This window comes from Pteropus medius, unplaced genomic scaffold, assembly GCF_902729225.1.
Source record: "Pteropus medius unplaced genomic scaffold, Ma_sr-lr_union100, whole genome shotgun sequence".
In the NCBI taxonomy this organism is placed as follows: Eukaryota; Metazoa; Chordata; class Mammalia; order Chiroptera; family Pteropodidae; genus Pteropus; species Pteropus medius.
Window position 1 is genome coordinate 19,880,297 of NW_024349803.1, and position 24,347 is coordinate 19,904,643.

The following is a 24,347-nucleotide window of genomic DNA, read 5'->3' on the forward strand; positions in this document are numbered from 1 at the left end:
GGCCCCGCTCCTCGGCTGCGGGCTTCCCCAGGCGCATCCGAGATGGGGCTCTCATTTCCTTCACGGCATCTCGGGACCCCAGCCAGCCCTGCCTGGGAGCCAGGGAGAGCCAGCCCACCCTGCAGGCGGGAGCATCACAGGCGGGTCACGAGACCTCCCCCAGGGTGCAGCTCCCACCTCCCCTGGTGCCTGCCAGGCACAGCTGGCACCCTCCTCCTAACGGAGGGGCTGGGCAGAACCCACACACCAGATGCCATGCAGTGTGTTATCCTTTAATAAAGAGCTGGGTCAGTGTGGCCACCACTCTCCCCAAGACCCCCCTGCAGCAGATGTCCCTCACCACTGGCTGCCTCTGACGCAGGGTGGCCCTGAGGCAGCCGACTCTGCTGGGGGGTCAGTTTGCAGTGGCCTAGGAAAGGCGTTCCCTCGGAACTAGGAACGTGGCAGCAGCAACAAGGCCAGAGGCAGCTAAACTGAGGTCAGGGCTGACAGAGGAGGACAGGACAGGAAGTGGGGCCCTCTTCCTTCCTCTCTGGATCCCGGCGGGGTGAAGGCAAGTGTCCAGTACCGTCTCCCCAGGGGTGGAGGCCGTTCCAGCCACTCTCTGGAAGTCCTTAGTCCCCGACTCCCCGCAGACTGACGTCACACAGGAAACAGCCCCCAGGGTCACCGGGCTTGGGGAGCAGGTGGGGTACCACCCCATCAGCCTCACGGCCCCAGGCCCACGAGGTGAGTCCAGCAAGGCCCAGGCCGGAGCCACCAGGAGCCCGGGGGCCACCTTCCACTAACTCTGCTTGTCAGGCACTACAGGCATCTAAGAAGGTGGTCTGTCTCCTCGAGGTCCCGGGGCTGCTCAGGAGGGGACGAAGCAACAGCAGGACTCGCTGGGTCCCTACAGATCCGTGACCTTGTTTTCCACGGCCGCGGCGATCTGCTGCAGCCGATAGCCCAGCTGCATCTTCTGGGCTGTGCCATCCTCCTCCAGAGCGGTGATGATCTGAAACGCAGACACCGACACCCTCAGCGGGGGCCTCCCCCCTGCACGCTGCCTTTGCTAACTTCAACGGGCTTCCTCAGGTACTGGAGCACCATCGAGGGTACCACCTCCCTCCTTCCTGTGTGACCACAGGGCCTCGCCGGTGGGAGGGTAGCACACCAACAAAGTCGCTGTGGGCTTTTAAGGATTAGTGAGGTGCGAACTGAGATACTCATAGGAACAGCGACCCACCTCCCCCAGGAAAATCATTTTGAGTGGAGGCCAGCCCCACCCGCCATGCTGGCCTTCTGCCCGCGGAACTCCTAGAAGCCCCGCTCCGGCCGTCCTGGCTCCCTGCCCGCCTGACGGCAAGCATTTCCTGGATTCCTCTGTGCCAGGTGCTGGGCGAGGAGCAGGGACCCAACAATGACAGACGTGATCCTGCCCTCATGGGGCTCACGGGTGGGAAGACAGATACTGACCAAACATGAGCAACTACCTAACCACAGAGCAGGGCCGCCAGGGGGAACGGCAGGCACTGGGAGGGGCTCGCCTGCCACATCTCCGCAAGGGGACGAGATGCGTCACACATTCCTGCCTCCCCCACAATGGGGACACGCGCTGCTCAGAGCAAGCGCCTACACGTCACACAGTGCATCACGTGTCTGTTAAGTGACTGTCCTCACTCCGGGCTCCTTATCACTGAACGGCGGTGGCCACATCCCTGATGCCCAGCAAATGTCTAGTGGACGAGTCTGGCACACACTCAGCAGGCTGACTGGTGGGTGAGTGCTCTGATCTTGAGGCCCAGGCCAGGAATCCTTCAGGACCCCTCACCAGCCCCACCGTGCCCCCCGGTGTGATGCCTGGACCCTCTTCTCCGGCAGCCCGTGCAGCCTAGCCAGGCCCACACCCACAGCCATGCCACCCGTGGACTCAGGTAAGGGTCTGAGCCAAGGCAAGGTCGGGGCAGAGGTGGCATCTGTGTGGCCCTTCCAGCACATCCTACACACCACCTCCAGGCCCTGGTAGGAACCCATCCAGCTGCCCACCACCACCGCCATGCCTGGGAGACCTGCTGAGGAGCCCAGGTGTGGGGGTGGGGACAGGTTAGAACACAGCCAATACCCGGAAGCATGCTGAAGGGCACGTCCCAAGCCCAGGGCCCAGACCCTCCCCTACTCTGTGCGGGCGGCGGGGACACCCAAAGGCCCCCATGTGAGTCACAGGGCCAGATGCCCGCTCACATTCACCTCCTCAGCCTCAAGCTGGGGTGCAGGGTCCTGCCCACCTGGTCATAGTATTTGTTGATATACTTGTAGAGCTCGTGCAGGGCCACTCGGGCACCAAGGTCTCCAGAGTAGTTCTAGGGAAGACAGAGAGAGCAGAGAGTGATGAGGGGTGCCTAGGACCTAGGGAAAGGTTGTGGGTGAAGGGGGCCTGGGAGACAGAGGCAGGGACAGGCACTATGTGGGGAAGCAGGGCCCCCCTACAGACCGGGATGCCGGGCCAGGCACGCCCCGCTGGGGACAAGGGGGCCTCCTTGGTGGAGAGATCCCAGGTCTGCGGTTTCAACAGGGTCTGGGGTTACACTGGGGCCCTGCCTCTCTGCCCCTTGAGGCTCTAGCTGGGACCCTCTGTCACCCCAGGTGACTGCAGAGCCAAGTGGGAGAGAGGTTACTCAGGATGTGACTCTACACAGTTCTGCTCTGACCTTACTCAAGTCTTTCTTGAGGTCAATGGAGTTGATATCACCTAACTTGTGGAGCGCTTATGGGGATCAAATGAGCAGATAATCAAAGCGCCCCACATGCAGCAACATCCCAAAGGCACAGCTGCTATCATTAGTGGAGCTGTTATCATCATCGCCATCATTTCAGAAACTCCCTGGGGTGGATGTTTGGGCTGCTTCAGGAGTACGTGTGGCATGTCTACACCACCGAGGGAAGCAGAGCAGCAGGAAGACACGGGCAGGCCGACCTGGGTGGTCCTGGACTGAATCCCAGCCACCTCAGCGCCTTGGGGCTGTCGTCCACAGACCCCCAACCAAGGCCTGCAGGCATCTCAGAACCAGGCTGAGTCAGGCGAGGTGGCAGCTGCCAGGACAAGACCTCTGCTGCTCTCTGATGAAAGCTGGGAACCTTGATCTTTTAAAGTGGCAATCGGAACATTCCATGGAGGTTCCCATGTCTTCCCAGCAAAAGAGCAGCATGAAGCGGGCGGGACTCTGGCAGCAGGAGGCGGTGCTTAACCCAAGAAGCAGAGAGAGGACGGTACCCGGGACAGCTCGGCGAGGATGGAGTTCATCTCTTGATCACTGGCGGGGACAGTCTGTCTGATGTCTGCATAGTACCTGCCAGGGATCATGGAGACAGCAGCCGCTGGGAAAACCGACCTGCTCCCCCGCCCCCCACCGGGCCCGCCCTGGGCCTGGGCCGTGATCACCCACCCATCTGCCCACCCCGACCCCTCAGACCCTTTCCCTGCCCTCCTACCTTTCCACCATCCGTTTGTAGCGGGGGATGTCCCGAGCATACAGAAGTTTGTTGATGGGGGAGTCCTGGGTGCCAGCAGGCAAGGCGTGAAAGGGGAAAGGCCCTGTGAGTGTGACCAACTGTCCCAACTTCCCAGCACTGTCTTAGTTTAAAAACTAAAAGTCACAACTCCCAGGAATGCCCCCCAGTCCCGGCAACCGGGGTGGCTGGGCACCCTAGCCCGTTTCCTTCTGCAATGACCTCCTCTACTCTCTCCCTTCCACTCATGTTCCCTTGAACTTCTCCCCAGATTATTCCAAGGTCATTTCTCAGCTCCGCCCGCATGCCTCCACCTGGATCCAGCAGGGGACTGGCATGCAGGGCGGGAAGGGGGCAGTCCACGTGCAGCCCTATGCTGTCCGTTCCCCATGTGCGTAATTTTAAAATCAGGAAACTGAGCCAGGAAATGAATAGCCCAGACCACGTCACTCCTGAGTAGCTGAGCTGGGATTTGAAGCAAGTCTCTCAGATCAGAGCCCACGATTTTAACACACCCAGACGTATCCTCTTCCACCGAACTACGGTCCACTCCCAGCCCTGCCCTGGCGGCGGTGGGCTCGGGGCAGCACGCTTCCGTTCTGGGGACCTGCTGCCTCATCCTGACGCTGCTGGAAGGGTGAGGCAGGGATGCGAGCCTTGGGCCCGAGGCAGGATGCGTGCCTTCTCGCCAGCTCTCTGTGGGGGACGCTTGGCATTCCTGGTTTGGCTATTGCTGAGCTACCCAGGAAGCATTTGCAGTTTTGTTGGGAGAGGAAGGCGGTGTGAAGATCAGGCAGAACACCCAGCCACCACCACATAGCATCCACCGTGGAGGTGGCCGCTGGGTCCCGCTGTGGCCCTGTGGTGCTCAGTGCCTTGCAGGCAGACCAATGAGAGCACGCAGAGCAAAAATGGCACTCCAGAGACAGCACTACAGAGTGGAACTGGCCATTTTGTTTCTTCATAGAAATATACCTCTCCAGAGGTCACAGGGCATCTGTGCCTGGACGGGGCTAAGCAGAGCCCTGTTCTCACACCTGTGAGAGCCTGCGCCTTGGCCTTGATCACCCACCTGCCCGCTGGGTGCCTGAGCAGTTGCACAGGTGATCCGTATCTGTCATGGGACTCTCTGGGCTCTGACCACGGTGACAACACAGCCCCACCCTCTGTGCTACTAGACGGCCCTGAGCACTTATTTTCTCTGCTTCCCAGCTAGCTCCCCTTGTCATACCACCCTCCATGCCTGGCACCCGCCTCCCTCACCCCCCGGACCCTCTCTGCACTGTACTCACAGGCAGACACCTCCACCGCCCTCAGGATTCAAACCCACCCGGCAGCCTGGAGCTGCCTTGAGATCATAGAATCCTGTCTCTCCACCTGGAAACCACCTGGCGCCCCACCCCCCACCCCGGGCTCACCTCCTTCAAGTGTGAGCTCATCATAGCCAGAGGCCCAGGGGTGCCACGTGACCTCTTCTGCTTCCTCATTCCCCACATCCAACCCGCAGCTCCTGCTTGCCCGCACCCTCTTGCCCGTCTTGAACCTGGCCATTGTCCTTGCCGAGGACAGAGCTTCCTCCCTGGACTCCGGGCCCCAGTCAGCCCATTGCACGACTGCCAGAAGGCCCCACCCAACTCTCAGGTGTGACATCCACCCACCTCCCCAGCCTGTTCCCAGGCCTTCAGTGGCTCCCATTTACCCCTCAGGGTAAGCCCTCAGCTAGTGGCCCTTCCCCCTCCCCTCCCTGCTGCACCCTCAGGCTGCACAGCAACCCCTGCCCTTGCTCATCCTTAATACTGACACACAGCCACCTCCAAGGAACCCCATGGGCAAAGCCTGGCCTGGGGCCTGGAGGCACAGTTCTTCCCCGGACCTTCCTCCTTGACCTTCTAGGAAAGGCTGGAGTCCTGTGTGCATGCACAGCTCTGCCCAGCCTCGGACCACGCTGTCCCCTACCGCCCATAGCCTCCATGTCTCCCCCAACCCGGCCCGCTCACCCGGCCCAGCTTGTGGTCGGCCAGGGTGCAGGCATCCATGAAGGTCTGCGCGATGACCAGGAGCACCGCATCCATGTTATCAGACGTCTGCACGTCGAACACAAACTGCGGGTTTTTGATGATGTTGATCCAGAACCTCAGCGGCAGGCTGCGGCAGGGCAGGTGAGGCTGGTGAGCGTGCTGCGGAGGTGGAGAGGAGAGCCCGCACCCCTGGCCCACCTGGCCTCACGCCCACCTGTTGGTCTTCCAGATGTGGACAGTGTCCTGGTCGGAGATGCCATGCTGCTGGGCCTGCTCGTCCAGCAGGTCAAAGAAGTACTTAATGGCAAGGGGCACGGGGCGGCTGGTGCTGAGGATCACCTGGAACAGGTCGTCCACAAACTTCTGCAGGGTGCCCTGTGGGGAGGGGACGGACCAGGGTGCTGGTCAGCAAGGGGACCTCAGCCCCAGCCCAGCCGCCTTGCGTCACTAGGCCTGTGTGAGCCCCCACACCATGCCCAGACCCCACCGCCTGTCCTTCCCCACCCCACCTTCATGGACAGCAGGCGGGTCAGGTAGATCTCGGGGATGGCCTTGGCTCGCTCGCGCTCCCCGCCCCGCAGGCTGCCCCTCCGTGGCCTGGGCGGCTCTGGCTCCTCGCTTGGCTTCACCAGGTGCCAGGGCCGGATGCCCCCTTCGTCCACATCCTCCAGCATTGGGGTCCCTGTGCCAAAACTCCCCAGCTTGTCATCCCTCATCGGGTGCCCCCACTCCTGGGTGCCGGGGTCAGGCCAATGCCCAGGGTTGGGGACACTTGGCAGAGGGCTTCTCTGGATAGAAGAGGCATAGACACAAGCCACCCTGAGGTCCAGAGGCCCTTTGCCTGTTACTGGGGACTGGGCAGAGCAAGGGCCAAGGGCTGTGGAGGGGACGAGGGTACTCACTCTCTCCAGAGACATAATCCTGGTTTTCCCGGAGAACGTGCTTGGTGAGGCAGGGGACCAGGGCCACAGTTGCTCCGTCTGGGACCTGCTGACAATAGCCGGTGACCCCTGCACCAGCCCCATCCCCCCACGCCCCTCCCCCAGCTCCCACCCCTCCCACCTTGTAATGCTGCAGGGTGTTCAGGCGCCTCCACAGACCCTGGACCTCAGAAGTCACATCCTCATCAGAAAGAATGAGGTGCCCGGCCACCCCAGACCGCCACTCTGCAAGGACAAGGTGGGACTTGGTCCAGCCAGCGCTTCTAGGACACCCTTCCTGAAGTGGAACTTGTCTCTTCCTCCACAGGGACACAGGCTCCACCATCAGGAGCAGCCCCGTCCCACATCTCCAAAGATCATAAGCAGATGCCCCTCTACAGGTGAGGTCAGCCTGTAGAGCCCAGCTCTGCCAACTCAGTGTCCCACCCCTACTGGATGACAGCTGCCTCCAGGACCAGCCCAGCCCTAACTCTGGCTCAGGTGGTCCCCAGGCCACCCTTCGCCTCTGCCCTCACCGACATCCAGGGTGCGGGGGTCTGGCCGCTGGGTGACAGGCACTCCTTTGTAGAGCTGGTCCAGCATCTTCTCCTTGGCCTGGGAGATGGTGTCGCAGTCCAGGACCTTCACAGGCACTCCCTGGGCCTCTCCTGCACCAGGCCCCACAGCCAACAGAGCATTCAAGGTCTACACAGGAACCACGGGAGTGGTCACGGCTCAGGCCACATGCAGGATGACCCAAGCACAAGGCCAAGGGCAGAGACAACCCACGAGGAAGCCACTGCTTCCGACCACCAAACACCAAACAGTCCCTACTTCTTGTCTCTTCACCTGCCTGCCTCCCCCAGGGACAGGGCGCCCTCCACTGTGGCCCCAGCACCTAGCATAGGGCACTAGTAAATATCTATGGGGTGAAGGGCAGAAACAGTGAGTGAGCACTAGTCCCCCTTAACTTGGTCCCCAGGCTCCTGGCTCAGCTGGTCAGGCTGAGGCACGTGAGGGAGGTCCCCGCCAGCCAGAGAGGCACAGGTCCGGCAGAGCCTGACTGAGATTTTCCCAAAGGAACCTCGGGTGGGTCACTAAGGAGAAAGCCAACCCAGAGGGATGTGATGGGCAGGTCTGCCAGGGCGGCTCCCAGTTTGGTGGGCACAGTATCCCTGGCAGGACACTGAGGCCATGTTCTGGCAAAAACTCAGGCCCTGGCAAAGCAAGGACTTGGGCCAGAGCCAGGCTGGGCTGGTTGTGGCCACCTTGACTGCATCCCCAGCCTGGGGACCTTTTGAGGGCCTATCCTCCAGGTCTGGCCCTCAAGCTTCTACCCTGCTAAGCTAGTCTCAAAAGCCTCTCTCCCACTGCCAGCCGGAGGTCAGACTGGCCCTATCCCCAGACACAGACACCCACACACAATCGCACACACTCACCACCCTCGCCCTCACCGAGACCGACACACATGAGCACATATGCTCCCTCCCTCACCAGGGGACGGTACTCCACGTCCTCTCTGAGAAGGCGGTTGTCATTCAGGGTGTATTTGGCTTTGCCAGTCACGCTGTCCACTGGCCCCTTGTCCACCTGATGCTTAATTCCACGGAAGAGCATGTACAGAGGCTCCCCCACCGCGTCCTGGGGGACGAGCAGGCAGTTAGAGCCCTGGGACAGGTGAAAAGCACAGGGCAGAGGGGTACAGGACACACCCCCTGACGACATGCAGGCGCGGACAGCTTGAGGTGACGGAGGACATGCTGGGCAGGAGTGCGCAGGCTTCGGGTGGGTGGGGCGGGGGGATGGGTGGGCTCAGAGCCCTGCCCCGCCCCGGAGGACAGCCCCGCCCACCTGCCTCCCTCACCCTGACGAAAGTGTAGAGGCAGATGGACATCCAATTGGTGAGCAGCTTCTCCACCACGGTCTCTGTCCTGGGATGACAGAAACAGGGAAGTTGGGGGTGGGGTGCAGGGTCAGCAGATGGGGCCATGGGACTCTCTTGGCAGACGCCGGGGCCCCAGAGGTCCTGGCTCCAGCTATCCACAGCCACCCGGCCCCCACCGCTTCCGACACCCACACGGACCTGCGCAGCATCAGCTTAGGGTTCTTAGCCACATACTGGGCCACCAGGTCACTGAGCAGGGTGCGCAGGATGTCGGTGAAGTACTCGAGTTTCCCATGCAGAGCCACGGTGAGCAGAGAGGCCACGTAGGCGCGGTCCCGAGCAGAGAACGTGCGCTGGCTCTCCAGAGTGTGGATGAACTGGCGCCAGGGCGAGGGGACGGGTGGCGGGAAGAGGTGGTTTAGAAACTGAAGGGTGAAGAGGGGGCGGGGCGGGGTGGGGTGGGGCCGGGACCCAGGTGTGGGGCGGGGCCGGGGGCGGGGCCGCACCTTGGTGAGGAAGAGCTTGCTGTTGAGCAGATTGGAGAGCTGCCCCAGCCCCTGCTCCACGGTCGGTCGCCTGCTCTCAGGCACACCCAGGTCCCGGTGCAAGGGCGACTCCTGATGCCCAGGAAAGAAGACCCTTTCGGCATACAGCTTGTAGTCAAGGAAGGGGATGCCGCTGCCCAGGAGGTCACTGGTGAGATCCGTCATCTCCGTCATGAGGTCTGTTGAGCAGAGAAGCCAGGGCCCGGCCCGTGTGACGGGAGCTGGCCTGGGCTGAGCCCTGGGGCCCGCAGCCCCTTGTCCGCAGCCTCACCTGTGAACTCCTTCTTGCAGCGGTCCCGCACACTGCTCTCCAGGTTCTCCAGCTGGATCTGGACCTTCTTATAGTCTCTCAGGGCCTGCTTGCTCTTCCTTCTGCTCAGCACCAAGGTCAGGAAGGGAAGGGCTAGAGGAGGCCAGAGCCCTTGCAGGTCCCACCTGGCCCAGGCCTGCCTAGGCCAGCAGTCTGCCCCGCCATGCCCAGCCAAGCCAAGGCCTAGGCCAGGATAATTTAGCCTGTCCCATCCCAGACAAGTCACGGTCACCCACGTCCTGTCTAGCCCAGAACAATTTAGCCCAGGGATCAGCAAACTATAACCAAGCCAAATACACTCATGACCTGTTTTTGTAAATAAAGATTTATTGGAGCACAGCCATGCCTGTGTGTTTGCATACTGTCTGTGGCTGCTTTTGTGCTATAATGGCAGAACTGGACACTCGCAACTCAGACCGCCTAGCCTACAAAGCCTAAAACGTTTACTCTGGCCTTTACAGGAAATGTTTGTAGACCCCTGGTCTAGTCTGCCCCTTCCCAATCCAGCCACACCCCGCTCCCTGTCCCAGCCCAGCCACATGTAGCGGCACCCACCTGTACATGAGGACAATGATGATGACTCCCAGAGCCAGGAGAGAGGTACCCGCCCCCAAGCCCACCTGGGCTGCCATGGGAAAAGCCACGGGGCTCTCGCCATCATACTGCACGTGGCCCAGGGAAAAGTGCAGGTTGCCCATCTGCACCTGCACGGGGAGCCACCTGTGAGCAAGGTTTCAGTGCATGCCCCATGCCTGGCCCAGCCCAGGGCCTGCCCACTGACCGTGAACTCAGGCAAAGCGTCAGGTGCCTCCCGGAGGGCGTGGTGCCGGGGCAGAGGCTGCTCCGCAGGGGGCTCACAGTACAGGTGGTTCCAGGTCAGCGTCTTCACCACGCAGGGGCCCTCCCCGATCATGGCCACGACCTCCTCCTTGGACATCGCAAGGTCCAGATTCTCTCCCTGGAACACGGGGTCACTGATCGATCACTCAGAACTCTTCCCTGAGAGGAGGAGCTGGTGGTCAGTCAGGGCTTATCTCCCCAAATGTGGGGGGATGGTCCTGAGACTCGCCCCTAGGAGCAGGAGCCTCGGCACCTCTACCCCTGCACGTGGGATGACAGTCCTGTGGTGTCTTCCAAGGTGCCACCCCCACCCCGACCCTTTTCTGCCCTTCCCTATCCTTCTTTCTCAAGTCTTAACTTCTCCAGAGCTCAAAGTCTGGAAATGATAAGGTCCTAAATTCTTCCCAGTTTCCTAACAGAATCAGGGCCCCTACTTGTGTGTGCGGGCCCACCAGGCCAGTGACAGGTTGTCTATGGCCTTTCAGAATGCCCACTTACTGCACGTGCCAGAACGCATGCCAAGTGTGTGTCTGCAGGAGGCTGTCGAACGGGCATTAGCCCATGCACCTACTGCGTACCATGCCATGCACCTACTGTGTCTGCCACATCATCTGTTTTGTCACTCAGATGCTCGCTATGGAATGTCAGGACCCAGGCCCCTATCAGGTGCTTCAGGCTAGGCACCCCACCGCCAGCCCCCTCCCAAAAGGCGAGGAGCCAGGTCCATCCACCGGCCCCTGCTCTGCCATCACGCTCCCCTCCACCACACAGCAATACTGTCCAGCAGAGTGAAGGGCCTTGGGTCTTGCCACGTCCGAGCGGGAGCAGTACCTCCACAGAGAGCACGCTTCCGGGCTTGTGCCGGAACGGCGTGGTGGGATCCTCAGGGTTGAGGGGCCGCAGAGTGGGGTCGACCTCATAGGAGAAGGGCGTGGGGTTCAGCGTTGCAAAGTCGAAGACCAGGTTGTCAAGGACAAATTCCACCCGGACCCAGGGGTCGTCGGGCAGGCTCGGGAGGGCAGGCGTGTGGCACATGAGGAGCTGGGAGGAGTTTACATGGCATGGCTCCTCAAACTGGAGGGACGAAAGGGGAGGATCAGTTGCAAGGGTGTGCAGAAAGGGGGCCCAGCAAAATGGTACCCGCCACCCACGGCTGTCCACAGGGCAGGGTGTAGGGGAGAGATGGATGACAGCTAGCCCAATACAGGTAGGGATGCCCACGGTGTCCTACGTGATGACCGCCACAGGAGGCTCCGGGGGCGCATGCTGTCTCCAGGATCACGCGGTGCCTCTGGCCGGGCCCCTGGTCCAGCCGAAGTGCTCCTGGGGCCACGGTCACTCGGATTCTCGGCGTCTGCACCACATCCAAATTCTGGCCACGGACCCGTATCTCACGTCCTCCACTGCAACACAGCCCGTGAGCCACTCATGGCTGATGAGAACCGGGCTTTAAAGCACAGCCCAGTCCTAGCGAAGGTAGCTCATCCCCAGGCCAAAGCCCCATGGCCCCTCTCCCCATCAGCAAGAAAGCCTTGCAAACCACCCGGGTACTGGACCCGCAAAGACCTCCCTGCCACATGCCATGCAGCCACGCCCTTGGCCCAACACCTGAGGAAACTCTTCGTGGGGCCAGCAGAGGTGATGTTGGGGTCTAATGTATACTCGAACGGGCTGTGTTGAAGCCTCCGCTCAGTGGCCCCAAACCGCACCGCCACAGGGAGCGTGGCGGGCGTGGGGTTTGGGCTGGTCTCACACCGCAGCTGCTCCGCCTGCTGCTCCAACAGCCTGGGGAAGGGAGGCAGGAGTGGAAGGCAGGCCAGGCTGGCCGGAGGGGGCCCGGGAGGGAGACGGGGATGATCCCAGGACACATGACCCACTCGGGCCCCAGCTCACTCCCCTTCGGTGCTGACTGCCGTCTCCACGGGCCCCTGGAAGCTGCATTCCCATAATGGCTCTGGCTTCTGAAGGGTCTACCCACTTTCCGATAGAGCAAACTCGGCCCTCTCCCGGTTTCTGCTCGCCCCAGTACCCCACCCCTCCGTCTTCTCCTCGCACTGCATGGATTTTTGCTGAATGAGGAAGCAGCCCTCACAGGTGACAAGGCTGGTCTCCAACTACCACTTGGATGTCCTCCAGCCGCCCAGTCAGGAGCTTAGAGCCATGCAGGGTGAGACGGGTGCCCCCAGCCCTGGGGCCTCGTGACGGGAAGATGGAATGCACCTTTGGGTCCTATGGGAAGGGGCACAGGGAGAGACAGACAGGCATCAGGCCAAAAAACAGAGTGACGGGGGGCCCGAAGCGGACGAGAAGGCCCTGGGGTGGGGAGCTCAGGGAAGTGAAGCCAAATGGGCTAGAAGGAACCGACAGAGTGGGTGGCCCATCGGCAGCTGGGGGAGCTCAGCAGTCAGGCACCTGGTAGGCAAAGTCGTGTTCTGAGATGCCGCGTCCTCTTCCTGGCACCTCCACCGTCACAGCGCCTGCCACCTCCTCCCTGCTGGCCTCAGTGATACACACAAGGCTGTGGGCACAGGGCAGGCTGGAGTGTCAGGCCATACCAAAGGCCCCTCAAACTGACCCGGCTGACCCTCCCTGCCCCAAAACAGATGGTCTCCCCACTCCTATCCTCCACAAGATTGACAGAAATCCTCTTGCTTCAGAGGGAATTCCTTGGGGCCCACCAGGAAGCTCATCTGAATTAACATGTGTGGTTTCAATCATTTAGCCCAACCCCACAGCCCCCTCGCAAAGAGAAATTTCTCTGTGTGGCACAAATTTACAAAGAAACCCTGGAAGGCTGCTTGTGGGGGTGAGTTTCTGAGCCGATGAGTGGGCCCAACCGCCTGCCATCACCGTGTGCTCAGCACCACTTGCAAAGTGGTGGAAATTTGATTTCCTTGTGAAACACGGTCCCTGAAAGCCTCTAGTCAAGACAGCGCATAAACGTGAACGGAAAGCGAGCAATCTAAGAAAATGCTGGTTCTTAGCCAGAAAACAGAAGTTTGGGGAAAAATAAGTTCCAGGGTGTGAAGCCTGCAGTGTCTGAACTCCGTGACATTGTCACAGTCACTGCAAATACTCTGGGATGTGTGAACTATCCAGGAGAGGCTTCCGCCAGAATATATTTTCATCATTTCATAAGTCATTTCGTCAATTGCTTTAGTCTCGCGGTTCTGGAATCATTAACGGTCTAGACGGTCACCTAAAGTTCTCAGTCATAACACGTTTAGGAGAAAAACTACATGCTCTAGCAACGCCATGTTTAAATCACCGATTACCAAGTCCTAACACGGGCCCACAGCCCTCAGATCTCCATGGCTGAGTGTAAGGATTTGCTCTGGGGGTGCTGTGGACAGGCTGTCCAGGTAATCCTGACATTCGGCCATGTTTGGGACTCGCTGCTAGTGGATATCTCCTTGAGGATGTCCCATGTATGCATTTTGGGGACCCTGCAACTGCCAGCCAGGTTATCACGAGCCAGAACCTCCGTTAGCCACAAACCCTGAGACCGCGGCAGGGGTCCCAGGGACTGGACAGAGGGGCAGGTGTGCCACAAGTCTGCTCTCTGGAGGAGCCTGCCCATTAGACCCCTGCTACCACGACTACCTCCAAGGTCACTCAGAAAGCCAGTGAAAACACACAGGCGGAGTCAGGAAACAGAACCACTTGTCGGCTCTGGGCAGTGGCTGGGTTCCAGGGCCAGGAATGACCGCCCCCGAGCAGCCCAGGCCAGGAAGTTGCAGGTCCGTGCATGACAGGAACCCCAGCACTGAGGCACTGTGACCAGAACCAAGGAAATGGGGCGGGGGTGGGGGCAGCCCTGAGCAGGAAAGCCAACCACAGCGCCCACAAGGTGTGCCCTGCTCATGTGGCCCAGACAGCTCACCTGCTGGAGACCTCGTACTCCTGCGCGTCCACCACGCAGGGCACTCCAGCCACCCTGACCGTGTCCTGCACGTCCTGCACATGTCGGCCCAGGTTGGAGCCCCGGACGGTGACACGGGTGCCTCCGTCTACAGGCCCAGTCAGTGGCTCCACCTGTTCCAGGACAAGGAGTGCTCACTCTGCCTGTCGACCCCTGGCAGCATGAAGGGATGGCCCCAGCCTCCCCGCCTTGAGCCCCCTGAACCCACAGCAGCCCATCTTCCCTCTAAAGGCAGCGGCGAGGAAGGGACGCCCCAGCATTTCAACACACCGAGTGGATGAGGGGTGCAGGGCACTGGGTGGCCACAGTGTCCACCTTGCCACAGGCCTCCCGGGCCACGCAACGTGAATGAGCCCCTTTGCACCACACACAGCCATACTGGGGCATGGCAGTTTGGCAGCGGCTGCAGTCCCCGTGTCCCACGGAGCAGTCGTATAGTACCACTGGGGGTGGCAGAGACAAATGTGAGAGGCAGGCCTGGAGGAGCCCTATTGCCACCGGCCAGTACCAGGAGCCCCAGGTAGCTCACCGTGCAGCCCATCGGCACTGTCCACACGCAGATGGCCAGCCCGACGCAGAAACAGCCCCACGTGGAGCTCTGGCTGCAGAGCCTCGTAGCTGAGCTGAAGAAACGGGAGTCCAGTCAGAGTCTAGGGCTAAGGGAGGCATCAGGCCTGGGAAGGGGCACTCAGAGAAAGGACCGAAATGACTCGCTATGGGAACACACGGTCAGAGGTCAGAGTTAGGGTGCAGGGAACCCATGGGGCCACAGGGTCAGAGGTCAGGGCTACCGAGACCTCTCGGGGACACGGAATCAAGAGGCAGAAACGGAGTGAAGGGAACCCGTGGGGCGGTAGGGTGAGAGGTCAGAGCTGGGATACAGGGTCCCCAGAGGACACAGGATCGGAGGTCAGAGAGGGAGTACCAAGACTCTAGGGGTCACAGGGTCAGGGCCTGAGCTGGGATGAGTGTGGTGCAGCCAGCTGAAGTTGGTAGCCGGCTCATGGCCATGCGCCCTTGCCCACCCAGGCACTTATGACCTGTACCTGGTGCCGCTGGCACGTGACATGACACCGGGTATCCGGAGGTGGCTCACACTCAACCTGGGCCTCCACCACCACCTCACGGCCCTCCAGCTCCATCACACACTCATTGTTGTCTCCTGGGCTGTCCTGAGGGTGGAGGACACGGCTGTCGGGGCAGCTCCGAGAGCCAGGACCGGCGAGCCCCACAGGCCCCCAGCATAGCACCTGGGTGGGACAGAGGCCTGGGGCCATGTGCTCTCCTCACTCCCCAGGCCTTACACATAGTTTGCCAACAGCCACAGAGGCCACAGCGGCACTTGCAAGCAGGACACGCTCACCTGGAAGAGGTGCAGGTTCCTGGCCAGCAGCCGGACTTCTCGCTCCACGTGAACCGGCATCAGCATGGAGCCCTGAACGCTCTCCACGCAAGGGCAGGCGCCTGCCCCCCAGTTCACCTCTTCCTGCAGGCACCAAGGGCAAGGCAGGCTATGGGGCTCACCCCGCCACCTCGGCTCTCTCCCACATAGAACCCCGGGCGCCGGGCTGGCGTGGGGCTGCGCCTGCCCCACTCCCCGCCCCCGAGGCCTCCTTCCTGGGCTGGGCCTCACCAGCTCCCAGAGCCCGGGGCTGTCGTACTGGTAGTCCAGGCTGGACAGGAGGATGAGGGGGGCAGGAGGGCCCTCGTGCTCGGCCGAGTCTCCATCACCTGAGAGGAGGGTGGAAGTGGAGAAGGCGGGTGTGTCACCCCCCGTCCATTTGTCCGCCTCGGGCAGCTCGCCGCCTTCTCTCATGAGCCAGTCCAGAGTGGGCTTCGTGGAGCCAGCGGCCCCTGGGAAAGTGACAGCAGGAGCAGTGCTGGGGGGCTGATCTAGGGGTGCCGCAGAGGGGAAGGCCTCAGGGCCCGGGTCTGCAGGGGCAGGGGACAGTGCCGCTGCATCTGAGGGTGATGGGTGGGAGGCCGAGAGGTCCTCAGGTGTGGCCATGGGTCCGAAGTCAGTGAGAGCAGGGACAGGGGTGCCAGGTCTGCCTGGGGGGCTGGGAGGGAGAGGCTCCTCATGGAGCAGTGACTCTGTGGAGGCTGAGGCAGGCGTGGGGCTGGGACCTGCCCGTGGCCCCCAGGGGTGGAGCAGGGAAGGCCTGGCCCCGGGTGGGACATCCGAAGCTGTGGCTGGGGAGGAAAGCCCAGGCTTCATGGGAAGGGTGTCAGGAGCAGGGGTGCCCATGGCCTTGGGGGCTACAGGTGGGAAGGGGCTGGGTGCATCTCTTGCAGGAGGGGCTGGGGAGAGAAGCGAGCTCTGAAGGGGAGGCAGAGGAAGGTAGGAAGGGCCACTCAGCAGGCAGACACGGGAGCAGGCAGCAGGCAGGCGAAGGGCGTGTTAAGAGAAAAGGAGGCCAAGGAAAAGAGAAACAAAAACAGCCCATTAATTTTCCAAAGGAGAAAAGGGGAGGGCGGCTCGGGGCATCTGTGCTGAGGGGGGGCTCCAGGCCCAGACCTCCCCGCCGCTCAGCTACAAACGTCCTCTCTCGAAACAGACAGGACGGCGACAGCCTTCTCCAGTGAGTCCGTCACACACCGCAGCTCAGGTGCTCACGACCGAGCCTCATGTAGGCAGGGAGGCACACAGACCCCAGGCGATCCGAGAAACCCTTACGAGGGGACCCGAACCCCTCGTGTGGCCCAGCCCGGAGTCATGCTCACCTGTTGGCTGACCACCACAGGCCCGGCATCACACGAAGCCTTGTGCGTGCACAGGTGCTGCCAGACACACCAGTTACACCCCCAGCGGCTGCTCACGCAGGCCTGGCACCTGCACAGAGCACAGCTTTGGGGCAGGAGTCGCCACAGGACAGCCCCAGGCCTGGGGTTCAGGGTGAGGGACTCACTGCGCAGATGGGTGGAGCTCAGAGACAGCCATGCAGTCATAGAAGGACAGAGGCGCTTTGGCGATCAGAACGGCACCGAACCTGAGCTCCACGCTCACAGAGACGTGGTCTGCAGAGGGGGGGAGAGGGCCACGGCTGAGAAGTGGGGAGGGGCACTCGGCCCCCAGCCCAGGTCCTCAGATCACACAGTGAGGCCGATGCCCCAAACGGGGGAAGGGCACCCAGGTTTGGGGAAACATACTCCACGGGGCACCAAATGGGGACTTTAGGGGCCTGGGGACTCGCGGCGGGACCCAGAGAGAGGTGTTCATTCAGAGATCTTTGACTGGATTTACACCTCACTCCAACCACACCGCCTAGAGCAAGAGGGGACAGGGCTCCCAGGCCCCAGGGCTGGCCCCTTCTCTCACCCACCGGCTCCTCTTGGCAGCGCTGGGGCCTCGCTAGGGTCTGGGGAGGGGCACATCACGCCAGCACTGGTCAGCAGGGCAGGACTCTGGCGTTCCCCAAAGTGGCAGGAATACGACTCCCCCGGCCACAGGAGTGGCAGGTCAGGTACAGAAAGGAAGACCTGCCAAGAGAGGCCAGGACACACTGTCTGAGCCACTGGGCAGCAGATCAGGGCTCATGCTTTAAGGAGTACCCAACGTGGGCAGGCGCTAGCGGCCACCAGCCCCAGAGCCTTCACAAAGACCCTCGGGCCTGGTTAATAACACATGGAGAAAGCGAGGCCCCAAGAGAAGTGACTCGTGCAAGGCCATGTGGCATTTGGTACACCCGTCACCAAAATCCAAGGTGTTGACCCATCGCCAGAACCCTCCCACCAGGGTGCCGCCTGCTCTGGTCATTCACCTCCTTCCTCTCCTCTCGGCTGAGGTTGGCAGGACTCATGGCTGTCACTTGCAGACAGCCCAGCTCAGGCTGGAAGCTCCACAGCCAGAGCTCTGGGCCCTGGCCCCGTGAGCACTCAGAACGGCGGTTGCACCTGGGCAAGAATGACCAGTGTCCACCTGTGACCCTCATAGGGCCACTGGCAGTTCATGGGGCAGAGACACCTACAATCCTGGGGACCTAAGCAGAATCCTCAGTGGGCCATGACATCAGGCTGTGCGTCTGAGACACTTATACCCAGGGTGGAAGACAGAGTGGGGGACTGGGACATCCAGGGGTCTGGGCTGAGAGTCAAGGGCCAAGGACGAGGAATCCTGGACAGGGCAACTATGCAGGAGCTTTAATGACGCAAGGCTGAGGATGGGGCTGGGGAAGGGGTCGGGAGTCAGTGGGACACTGACCTGCCGAGGAGCACACACCACCCACAGTACGGGTCCTTGTGAGCAAGACAAGATGCACAGTCCAAGTGCTGAGCACAGGAGGCCACAGGAACCTTGAGAAGCTATGATGACAAAGAGGAGTTGAGGTCAGCAGTCCAAACACCAGTGGCTCACCTGTGTATGGATCCCTGGCCCCACCCACAGCTCCTCCCGGCGGACAGGTCCCAGCTAACGCCTGGCACTCACCGTGCTCTGGGTCATGACATACAGGTGTTCAAAGGCCCCATCAAAGGTGAGGTCTCTGCTCACGGCAGACCCCTGCTGGATGCTCTGTGTGATGTATGGGTGGCCATCACTTCCGGGGCCCAAGTAGACCTGAGATCACAGACCACAAGGGCTGAGACCCAAGCCCATGGCCAAAGGCCCAAGGCCATCTATCTCTTGACAATGAAGCAATTTACAGGTAGATTTCTTCCTAGGCAGTACAGGTCACACCACCCAGCCCTGGGACAGAAGTCGGGGGATCACAGGTAAACAGTACACAGCCCCAAGAAGAGCATAATTCATCTCGCCCAGCCTGAGGCTGGGGGCTTGTCATGGTCCCACGTCCCAGCCCCAGGAATCATAGGGGTAGCTCTGCCCAGGCTGGATCCCCAGCAGCCTGTCCCCTCCAGACCTTGGAGCAGGGCTCAGTACTTCCTGTGGACTCACCCTGTGCAGCTGCCCTTGACTGTCACCCAGGAAAGCAATGGTGTGTCCATCCTCCATGGTGACTGCCACAGCTGTTAGCTGAACCCCTGGCCACTCTAGAACTGGCATGGCTTCCAAGGGGACCCGGCTGGCCATAGGGCTGGGAGTGTGGTCTGAGCCACAAGGATAAGCATCCAGGGTGTCCTGCAGGCAGCAGGAAGTACCAGTAAAGCCCTCCCTGGATAACCTTGCTGCTCCATCCTCCTGGACAACCCCAGCATCTTCCCCAGGCTCTCTGCCAGCTCTCCCTGAACAATTCTGTCTTCTCCCCAGGGCCTCCTGGGACAACCTTGTCCCCGCCCCCAGGCTCTCCGCCAGCCCTCCCTGACAACATCTCCCACAGCCGCATCCTTAGCCCTGCCTTGGCGGCTTATCTCCAGCTGCCTCAGACAGTCCGCAGTAGCTCCTTCCCCTTCTTTTGATCTCAATCTGTCTGGGGCCCCACCTTCGCCCATCCCTGGCCTGGGAACTGCTTTCTCCAGTGTAAGCACAAGCCCAGCCTTCTCCCGAAGACGTCTCCAAAGTCTCTCGCAGCCTGCACCCTCGTCTCGAGTCCACTCACCTGCGCCCTGCCTCCTCGCTGACTCAGTCCCCCTGTGTGCGGCTTTTCCCTTTTTTTTACCCATCCCGAGGCTAAAGCCAAACAAGTCTCAACCTCGCCTGCCCTCTTGCTCAGGAACCGAAAACAACAGGTCCCACCCCTCTCCCCCACATTCCAGGGAGCTGCCTTATAGCCCAGAACCCCAGACACCCTCTCAGTCCACCTATGCAAATGCCACCCCTTCAGTGCCTGGTCCAAATCCACACCCCGCCCTGCATAGCTCTCTGTCCCCTGAACGTCACGTTTCCGTAGGTCCCCCTCCACTGCCCGGACACAGGAAGCGTGTACCATCCATTGACCTGACCAGCCCCCACCCCACCACCAGCTTCCCAGACTCTCCAGACAGCTGCTTGGCAGCGAATGCCTGGCCAGTGGCCTCACGGTGGCCTCATTAGTGCTGGGACTCACCACAGGCAACTGTGCACAGTCGGAGTTGACATCATACTCGATGTAGGCCACCTCGGCCCCGTCCTCCGTGCGGCCCTCCTGAGTGTAGCAGGCATCGCGCGTGCGGTTAGCGAGGCGGTCCACCTCATCCAGGGGGAAGGCGCAGAGGGCAGAGGCCCCAGAGGCCCCCGCTGCTGCCGATGGGGGCCGGCCCACCGTGGGGGGAGCAGCGGAGGAAAAGGCTGCATAGAGCACCTCCCCCCGCGCCACTTCCTTGGAGGTGGCCACGGCGGCGGCCTGGATCAGCCCGTAGCGGCCACCCTGGCAGGCCAGTGGCAACTCCACATAGGAGTAGTAGTGCTGGTCCCGGAGGCACACACGGGACACATAGGCACGAAAGGCTCTCGACTGAGCCTGTAGGTCCCGCCGCAGGAACAGGAAGTAGGCGCTGTCCCCCCGTGCAAAGGCGCTCACGAAGTGGTGGCTGTACTCAGAGAGGCGGCCCACAGCCAGCTTGGCGGTCTCCTCATAGGAGAAGGCAGCTTGGGGGTCCGGCGGCCGCAAGGCCCGGGTCGTGATGGGAGGGATGCCACCCCCCACCCCTCTGCTGGTATATCCCCGCCCCACAAACAGGAGGGGCTCCCCAGCCAAACCCTGGGCCACCAGTCCCACCGTGCTGACCGCAGGGTCATTGGCGGCCACATACTGGGTGTCCCCAGGCCGCTCTGGCCGCAGCAGCAGCTGCTCGAGCAGCCCCAGGCGCCGCTGCTCACAGACGCCCTGGTGCACGCTCCCGCACACCACCAGGGCCCCTGGGCTCACCAGGAGCAGCTGGTTCAGGTTGTTTGTTAGCTGGGCCTGGGGGCACTCCTCGGGCACCACAGGTGGCAGACAGTCCCTGCTATCTAGCACAGGGCCAGTGGGCACAGTGGCCTCCAGCTGTAGCCCTGGGCTCAGTTGGAACAGGAAGTTGGTGGCTCCTAAGTAGATGGTGCCTGAGCTGGGATCCCGCGCCAAATGCTGTAGAAATGTGTCGTTGGGGCTGAAAGCAGCTGGTGGAGGGGGCTGGAGGGTGAGGACCCACCCAGCCCAGAGCGCCTGGAGAAGAGCTCGGCCAAGAGCAGGCATGGTCACCTGGCAGGGAGAGAGGTGGAGCAGGGCTCACGTGGCCACCTGGGTGCCGTGGGGCCACTGGTGAAGGACAGGGAGATGCCATTACCAAGATGCCCCTCCCAACCCAGGGGGTGAGGGGAGGAACAGGCTTAGACAGGCACTGGTCCGGGATGACCCCAGGACCACACACTAGCGAGGGATCGGGAGGGCTTTCCTAAGAGCTCCAACACTGCCTGTTCTCTGTAAGCGCTATTTTCTCAGACCTGCACCCTACCCTCACCCTGCACTGCCCTGTCACCCACCACAGGGTCTGAGGGTGAGGGGCTGGAGGGGCAGAGATGTGGGAAACATCCCATCCCCAGGCACCAGGGCCTGGAGCGGGCAGGAGAGTAGGTGATGGGAAGGAGGGGCCCAGAACCCCAAGGAGGGACTGGCCCCTTCTTCACAGATGTGTTTCCTGGGCAAGGTCACATGGTCACATGGGCTACTCGCAGGTCAGGGCAGGGCAGGGCAGGGCAAAAATTGGATGAAGGGCTTTTCAGGCAGGAATGCAGAAGGTAATAAGGACAGAACCAAAGGTCCAGACAGAAGAAGAAGGTTAAGGCTGCCAGGGATGAGGCCTGAAAGACTGGCCCCATCCTGGAAAGCCCCCAGTAGAAGTGAGTGTCACACTTCTCCTAGATGCCTAGGTGTGAGGTCAGGCTCACCTGGCAGGGCCGGCTGGGTCAGGAGACAACAGCATGACCTGTGTGGGAGTCACCTAGCCAGGGAGAAAGCAGAGCATGAAGCTGGGGGTTGGGCTGCAGGCACGCGGAAGCAGCACAAAGGTACCCCCTTCCCGCTGCCCAGCCTGCTGGTGGAACCGGGCCCGGCCTGGCCCTTGGCCATCAAACACATTCCACCGGGGACGCCTCCTCGGAGCCCACACAGGGAGGGGGAGGGCGGCAGAACTGGGAACCCTCAGGGCCTGGGAAAGGGCAGCTAAGAAGGAGCCCCCAGACTGGCAGGGCCCAGTCAGGCTCCTAGCACGGCCCTGCACCCCTGCAGCCCCTTCTCTCTCCTTAGCATTCACCCATTCTCACCCTCTGACCAAACTCCACCTATCGAGGCACCCAGGTACACACCCTCCACACAGGCCAGGGGCTACCGTAGCCCAAACCGCCACCCGCAGATAAGCAGACATGCTCGCGCATACCAAGAAGCATACATACCCTCCGACCTGCAGGTGCACACCCCCACACGAGCGCATGGGCACTGACACGCAAACAGATGCGCACAGATACAATCTGTACACACAGAGCAAAAACACATAGAAACATAGGCAGATGCACCACACAGACACACATTACCCACACAGATACCTGCACAAAGATGACACATCCACAACCTCCTTACACACAGAAACACGCACATCTCACAGATGGGCACTTTGCACGGGCACGTGTCATAGCCATCTACAAAAGACACACACCACTACCCACATTCAGACACTCACAAACGCAGACTCACGCACACTTTCCTGGTTTGAACTTTAAGTCCTAGAGGGCTGTGGAAGCCAGGCCATCTCTTGCTAGCAAATGTTTGTGAGTGAATGAAGGAGTGAATGTTGGTCTAACTCTGGCCTCTCCAACAGGTCAGAGCAGAACCAGGGCCCGGGGGTGGGGGGACTGTCTAAGAGGAAGTCACCATGCCCAGCTGTGCCCCCCAAACCCAGGACCTTCCCAGACCTGGGGTGCCCGCTCTCCTCACAGACCCCTCCTTGCAGGCCCCAGCTAAGGCCTGCTGGGACCAGGAAACCATGGCAACACTATCGTCCTCTGCCAGGAGCACCAAGGTTGGTGAAGTGCTGGGACAAGGCCATACATCACAGGCTGGGAGACACTTCTACTTGCCTGTGCCCAGGCCACATTGCTTAGCTCTTCCCACCACCCAGCTGCCATTCTGCCTGCGGGAGAGCTTCCCTCCGCCCAGGTCAGCTCCTCCCAGTCAAGGGCCCCAAGGGGTGTCCCTGAGGCTGCCCTAGAGTGAGCCGAGCTGGGCGCAAGGCTTGGAGGGAAGTCCAGCAGCCCGCGGGAGCAGGGAAGCCGCGGCCACGGCCGGGCTGGGCTGGGCATTGCTCCCGAAATAGCTTGGGGGTTTCCATTTTTAGTGTGCAGAGAACAGGGCAGCTCTATGGGAGCAAGAACAAGGCCATCTCTGTTTGCCACCCGAGGGGGCGGGGAAGGGGGTGGCAGGGAGAGTTGCGAACCCAGCGAGAAGCCCAGGAGTGTGGCAAAGCTGGGCTTCCCAGGAGCCCCCCACCTTGCTTCCAAGGGGTGAGGAAAGAAAGTGTCTTCCTCTGGGAAGACAGGATCTGCCTGGGGATTGGCAGAGGCCATCTCCTGCACTCAGCTACTGCTGGCTGTTGCCTGCCACTTCCAGCTCACGGATGCGCCTGGGGCAGAGGGTCCAGAGTTAGACCAACATCCACTCCTTTATTCGTTTACAAACATTTGCTCAGAGCCTACTGCGTGCCAAGGTTCTCCAGCCCTCAAGGGGGAGCAACCAAGACACTCCCCAAATGTAAAATCACAACTGGGTGGCCCACAGGAAGATGGGTAGGATTGGAACAGCTCCTGGCCAGGCCAGTGGAGGCTGGAGGCTGATCCATCCTGGGAAAAGCAGCAGGCTTCCTCAATCAATGAAACAGGGCCCAGCGCCCCTTGCCCTTCCCCGTGGCAGCTGGGGGCGGGGCGTAGGAGAAGATGGACCACGACAATGTCTCCTCCTTGTCGGGCACTCCTATTTCTCTTAACCTCTGCCACAGGCCACAGAGCAGCCCCCAGCTCCTCCGGTCAAACCTCCCACTTCACAGGAATGGGAGCACATTCCTCTCTGCAGGGTCTTTGGGACGCGCTATGGCCTGTGATAAAAGTCAAATCCTCCAGCACCCCCATCTGATCCATGCCAGTGCTCCCCCACACATGCTCCTCGTTCCTGAACTGCGGGGCTGTCTCGCTCCTCCCTGCCATCACGCAGCCTGTTCCCACTGCCTGGAATGTGCACTCCCTCTCTGTCCCATAACTTGACTCCCAACCATCATCTCCCAGGGGAGCCTTCCCTGTCGCCCTCCCCCTCAGACTGCTCTGTCCGTGTAGTGGCTGTGCACACTGCAGCTCTGCCATGGGCTCTCTGAGCCTCATTCGCCATGTGCAGAACAGAAGGCAGGACTGACTGCTCTGACTGTTAGCCGTGGTATTTAATGTGCCTGGCATTGGTGGCTCCAACCAAGGCCACTTTTCTCCCTGTTCCACCCTCTGGACTTGAAGTTCCATGAAAGAAGTGTGGCTTTTGATTCAGAGGCCCCAGCAACTTGGACCAAGCAGGTTTAGCACCAAGCAGGTGCTC

At 61.1% G+C, this 24,347-nt stretch overlaps 1 protein-coding gene across 5 annotated transcripts in view; it reads right to left on the minus strand.

The window, feature by feature from the left end:
• Positions 1-251: 251 nt before the first annotated feature.
• Positions 252-24,347, minus strand: part of PLXNB1 (plexin B1) — a 26,301-nt gene continuing 2,205 nt past the window's right edge. For all 5 annotated transcript variants that reach the window (XM_039837651.1, XM_039837649.1, XM_039837652.1 and 2 more), the window contains exons 2-38: positions 21,668-21,720; positions 19,869-20,981; positions 18,821-19,003; positions 18,356-18,484; positions 18,131-18,231; positions 17,691-17,823; positions 17,253-17,409; positions 16,839-16,947; positions 16,654-16,762; positions 15,563-16,249; positions 15,293-15,415; positions 14,976-15,101; positions 14,459-14,552; positions 14,200-14,372; positions 13,891-14,042; positions 12,420-12,525; positions 12,100-12,236; positions 11,616-11,792; positions 11,239-11,410; positions 10,839-11,081; positions 9,949-10,125; positions 9,723-9,871; positions 9,129-9,229; positions 8,819-9,036; positions 8,511-8,689; positions 8,292-8,358; positions 7,922-8,068; positions 6,964-7,132; positions 6,570-6,673; positions 6,410-6,494; positions 6,017-6,189; positions 5,722-5,882; positions 5,487-5,634; positions 3,472-3,536; positions 3,254-3,329; positions 2,268-2,342; positions 252-997 (exon numbers count right to left, since the gene is read on the minus strand). In XM_039837651.1, coding sequence (XP_039693585.1) covers positions 893-997; positions 2,268-2,342; positions 3,254-3,329; positions 3,472-3,536; positions 5,487-5,634; positions 5,722-5,882; positions 6,017-6,189; positions 6,410-6,494; positions 6,570-6,673; positions 6,964-7,132; positions 7,922-8,068; positions 8,292-8,358; positions 8,511-8,689; positions 8,819-9,036; positions 9,129-9,229; positions 9,723-9,871; positions 9,949-10,125; positions 10,839-11,081; positions 11,239-11,410; positions 11,616-11,792; positions 12,100-12,236; positions 12,420-12,525; positions 13,891-14,042; positions 14,200-14,372; positions 14,459-14,552; positions 14,976-15,101; positions 15,293-15,415; positions 15,563-16,249; positions 16,654-16,762; positions 16,839-16,947; positions 17,253-17,409; positions 17,691-17,823; positions 18,131-18,231; positions 18,356-18,484; positions 18,821-19,003; positions 19,869-20,975 — 6,417 coding nt within the window. In that variant the 5' untranslated portion in view covers positions 20,976-20,981; positions 21,668-21,720 and the 3' untranslated portion in view covers positions 252-892. The remainder of the gene's footprint in view (positions 998-2,267; positions 2,343-3,253; positions 3,330-3,471; positions 3,537-5,486; positions 5,635-5,721; positions 5,883-6,016; positions 6,190-6,409; positions 6,495-6,569; positions 6,674-6,963; positions 7,133-7,921; positions 8,069-8,291; positions 8,359-8,510; positions 8,690-8,818; positions 9,037-9,128; positions 9,230-9,722; positions 9,872-9,948; positions 10,126-10,838; positions 11,082-11,238; positions 11,411-11,615; positions 11,793-12,099; positions 12,237-12,419; positions 12,526-13,890; positions 14,043-14,199; positions 14,373-14,458; positions 14,553-14,975; positions 15,102-15,292; positions 15,416-15,562; positions 16,250-16,653; positions 16,763-16,838; positions 16,948-17,252; positions 17,410-17,690; positions 17,824-18,130; positions 18,232-18,355; positions 18,485-18,820; positions 19,004-19,868; positions 20,982-21,667; positions 21,721-24,347) is intronic.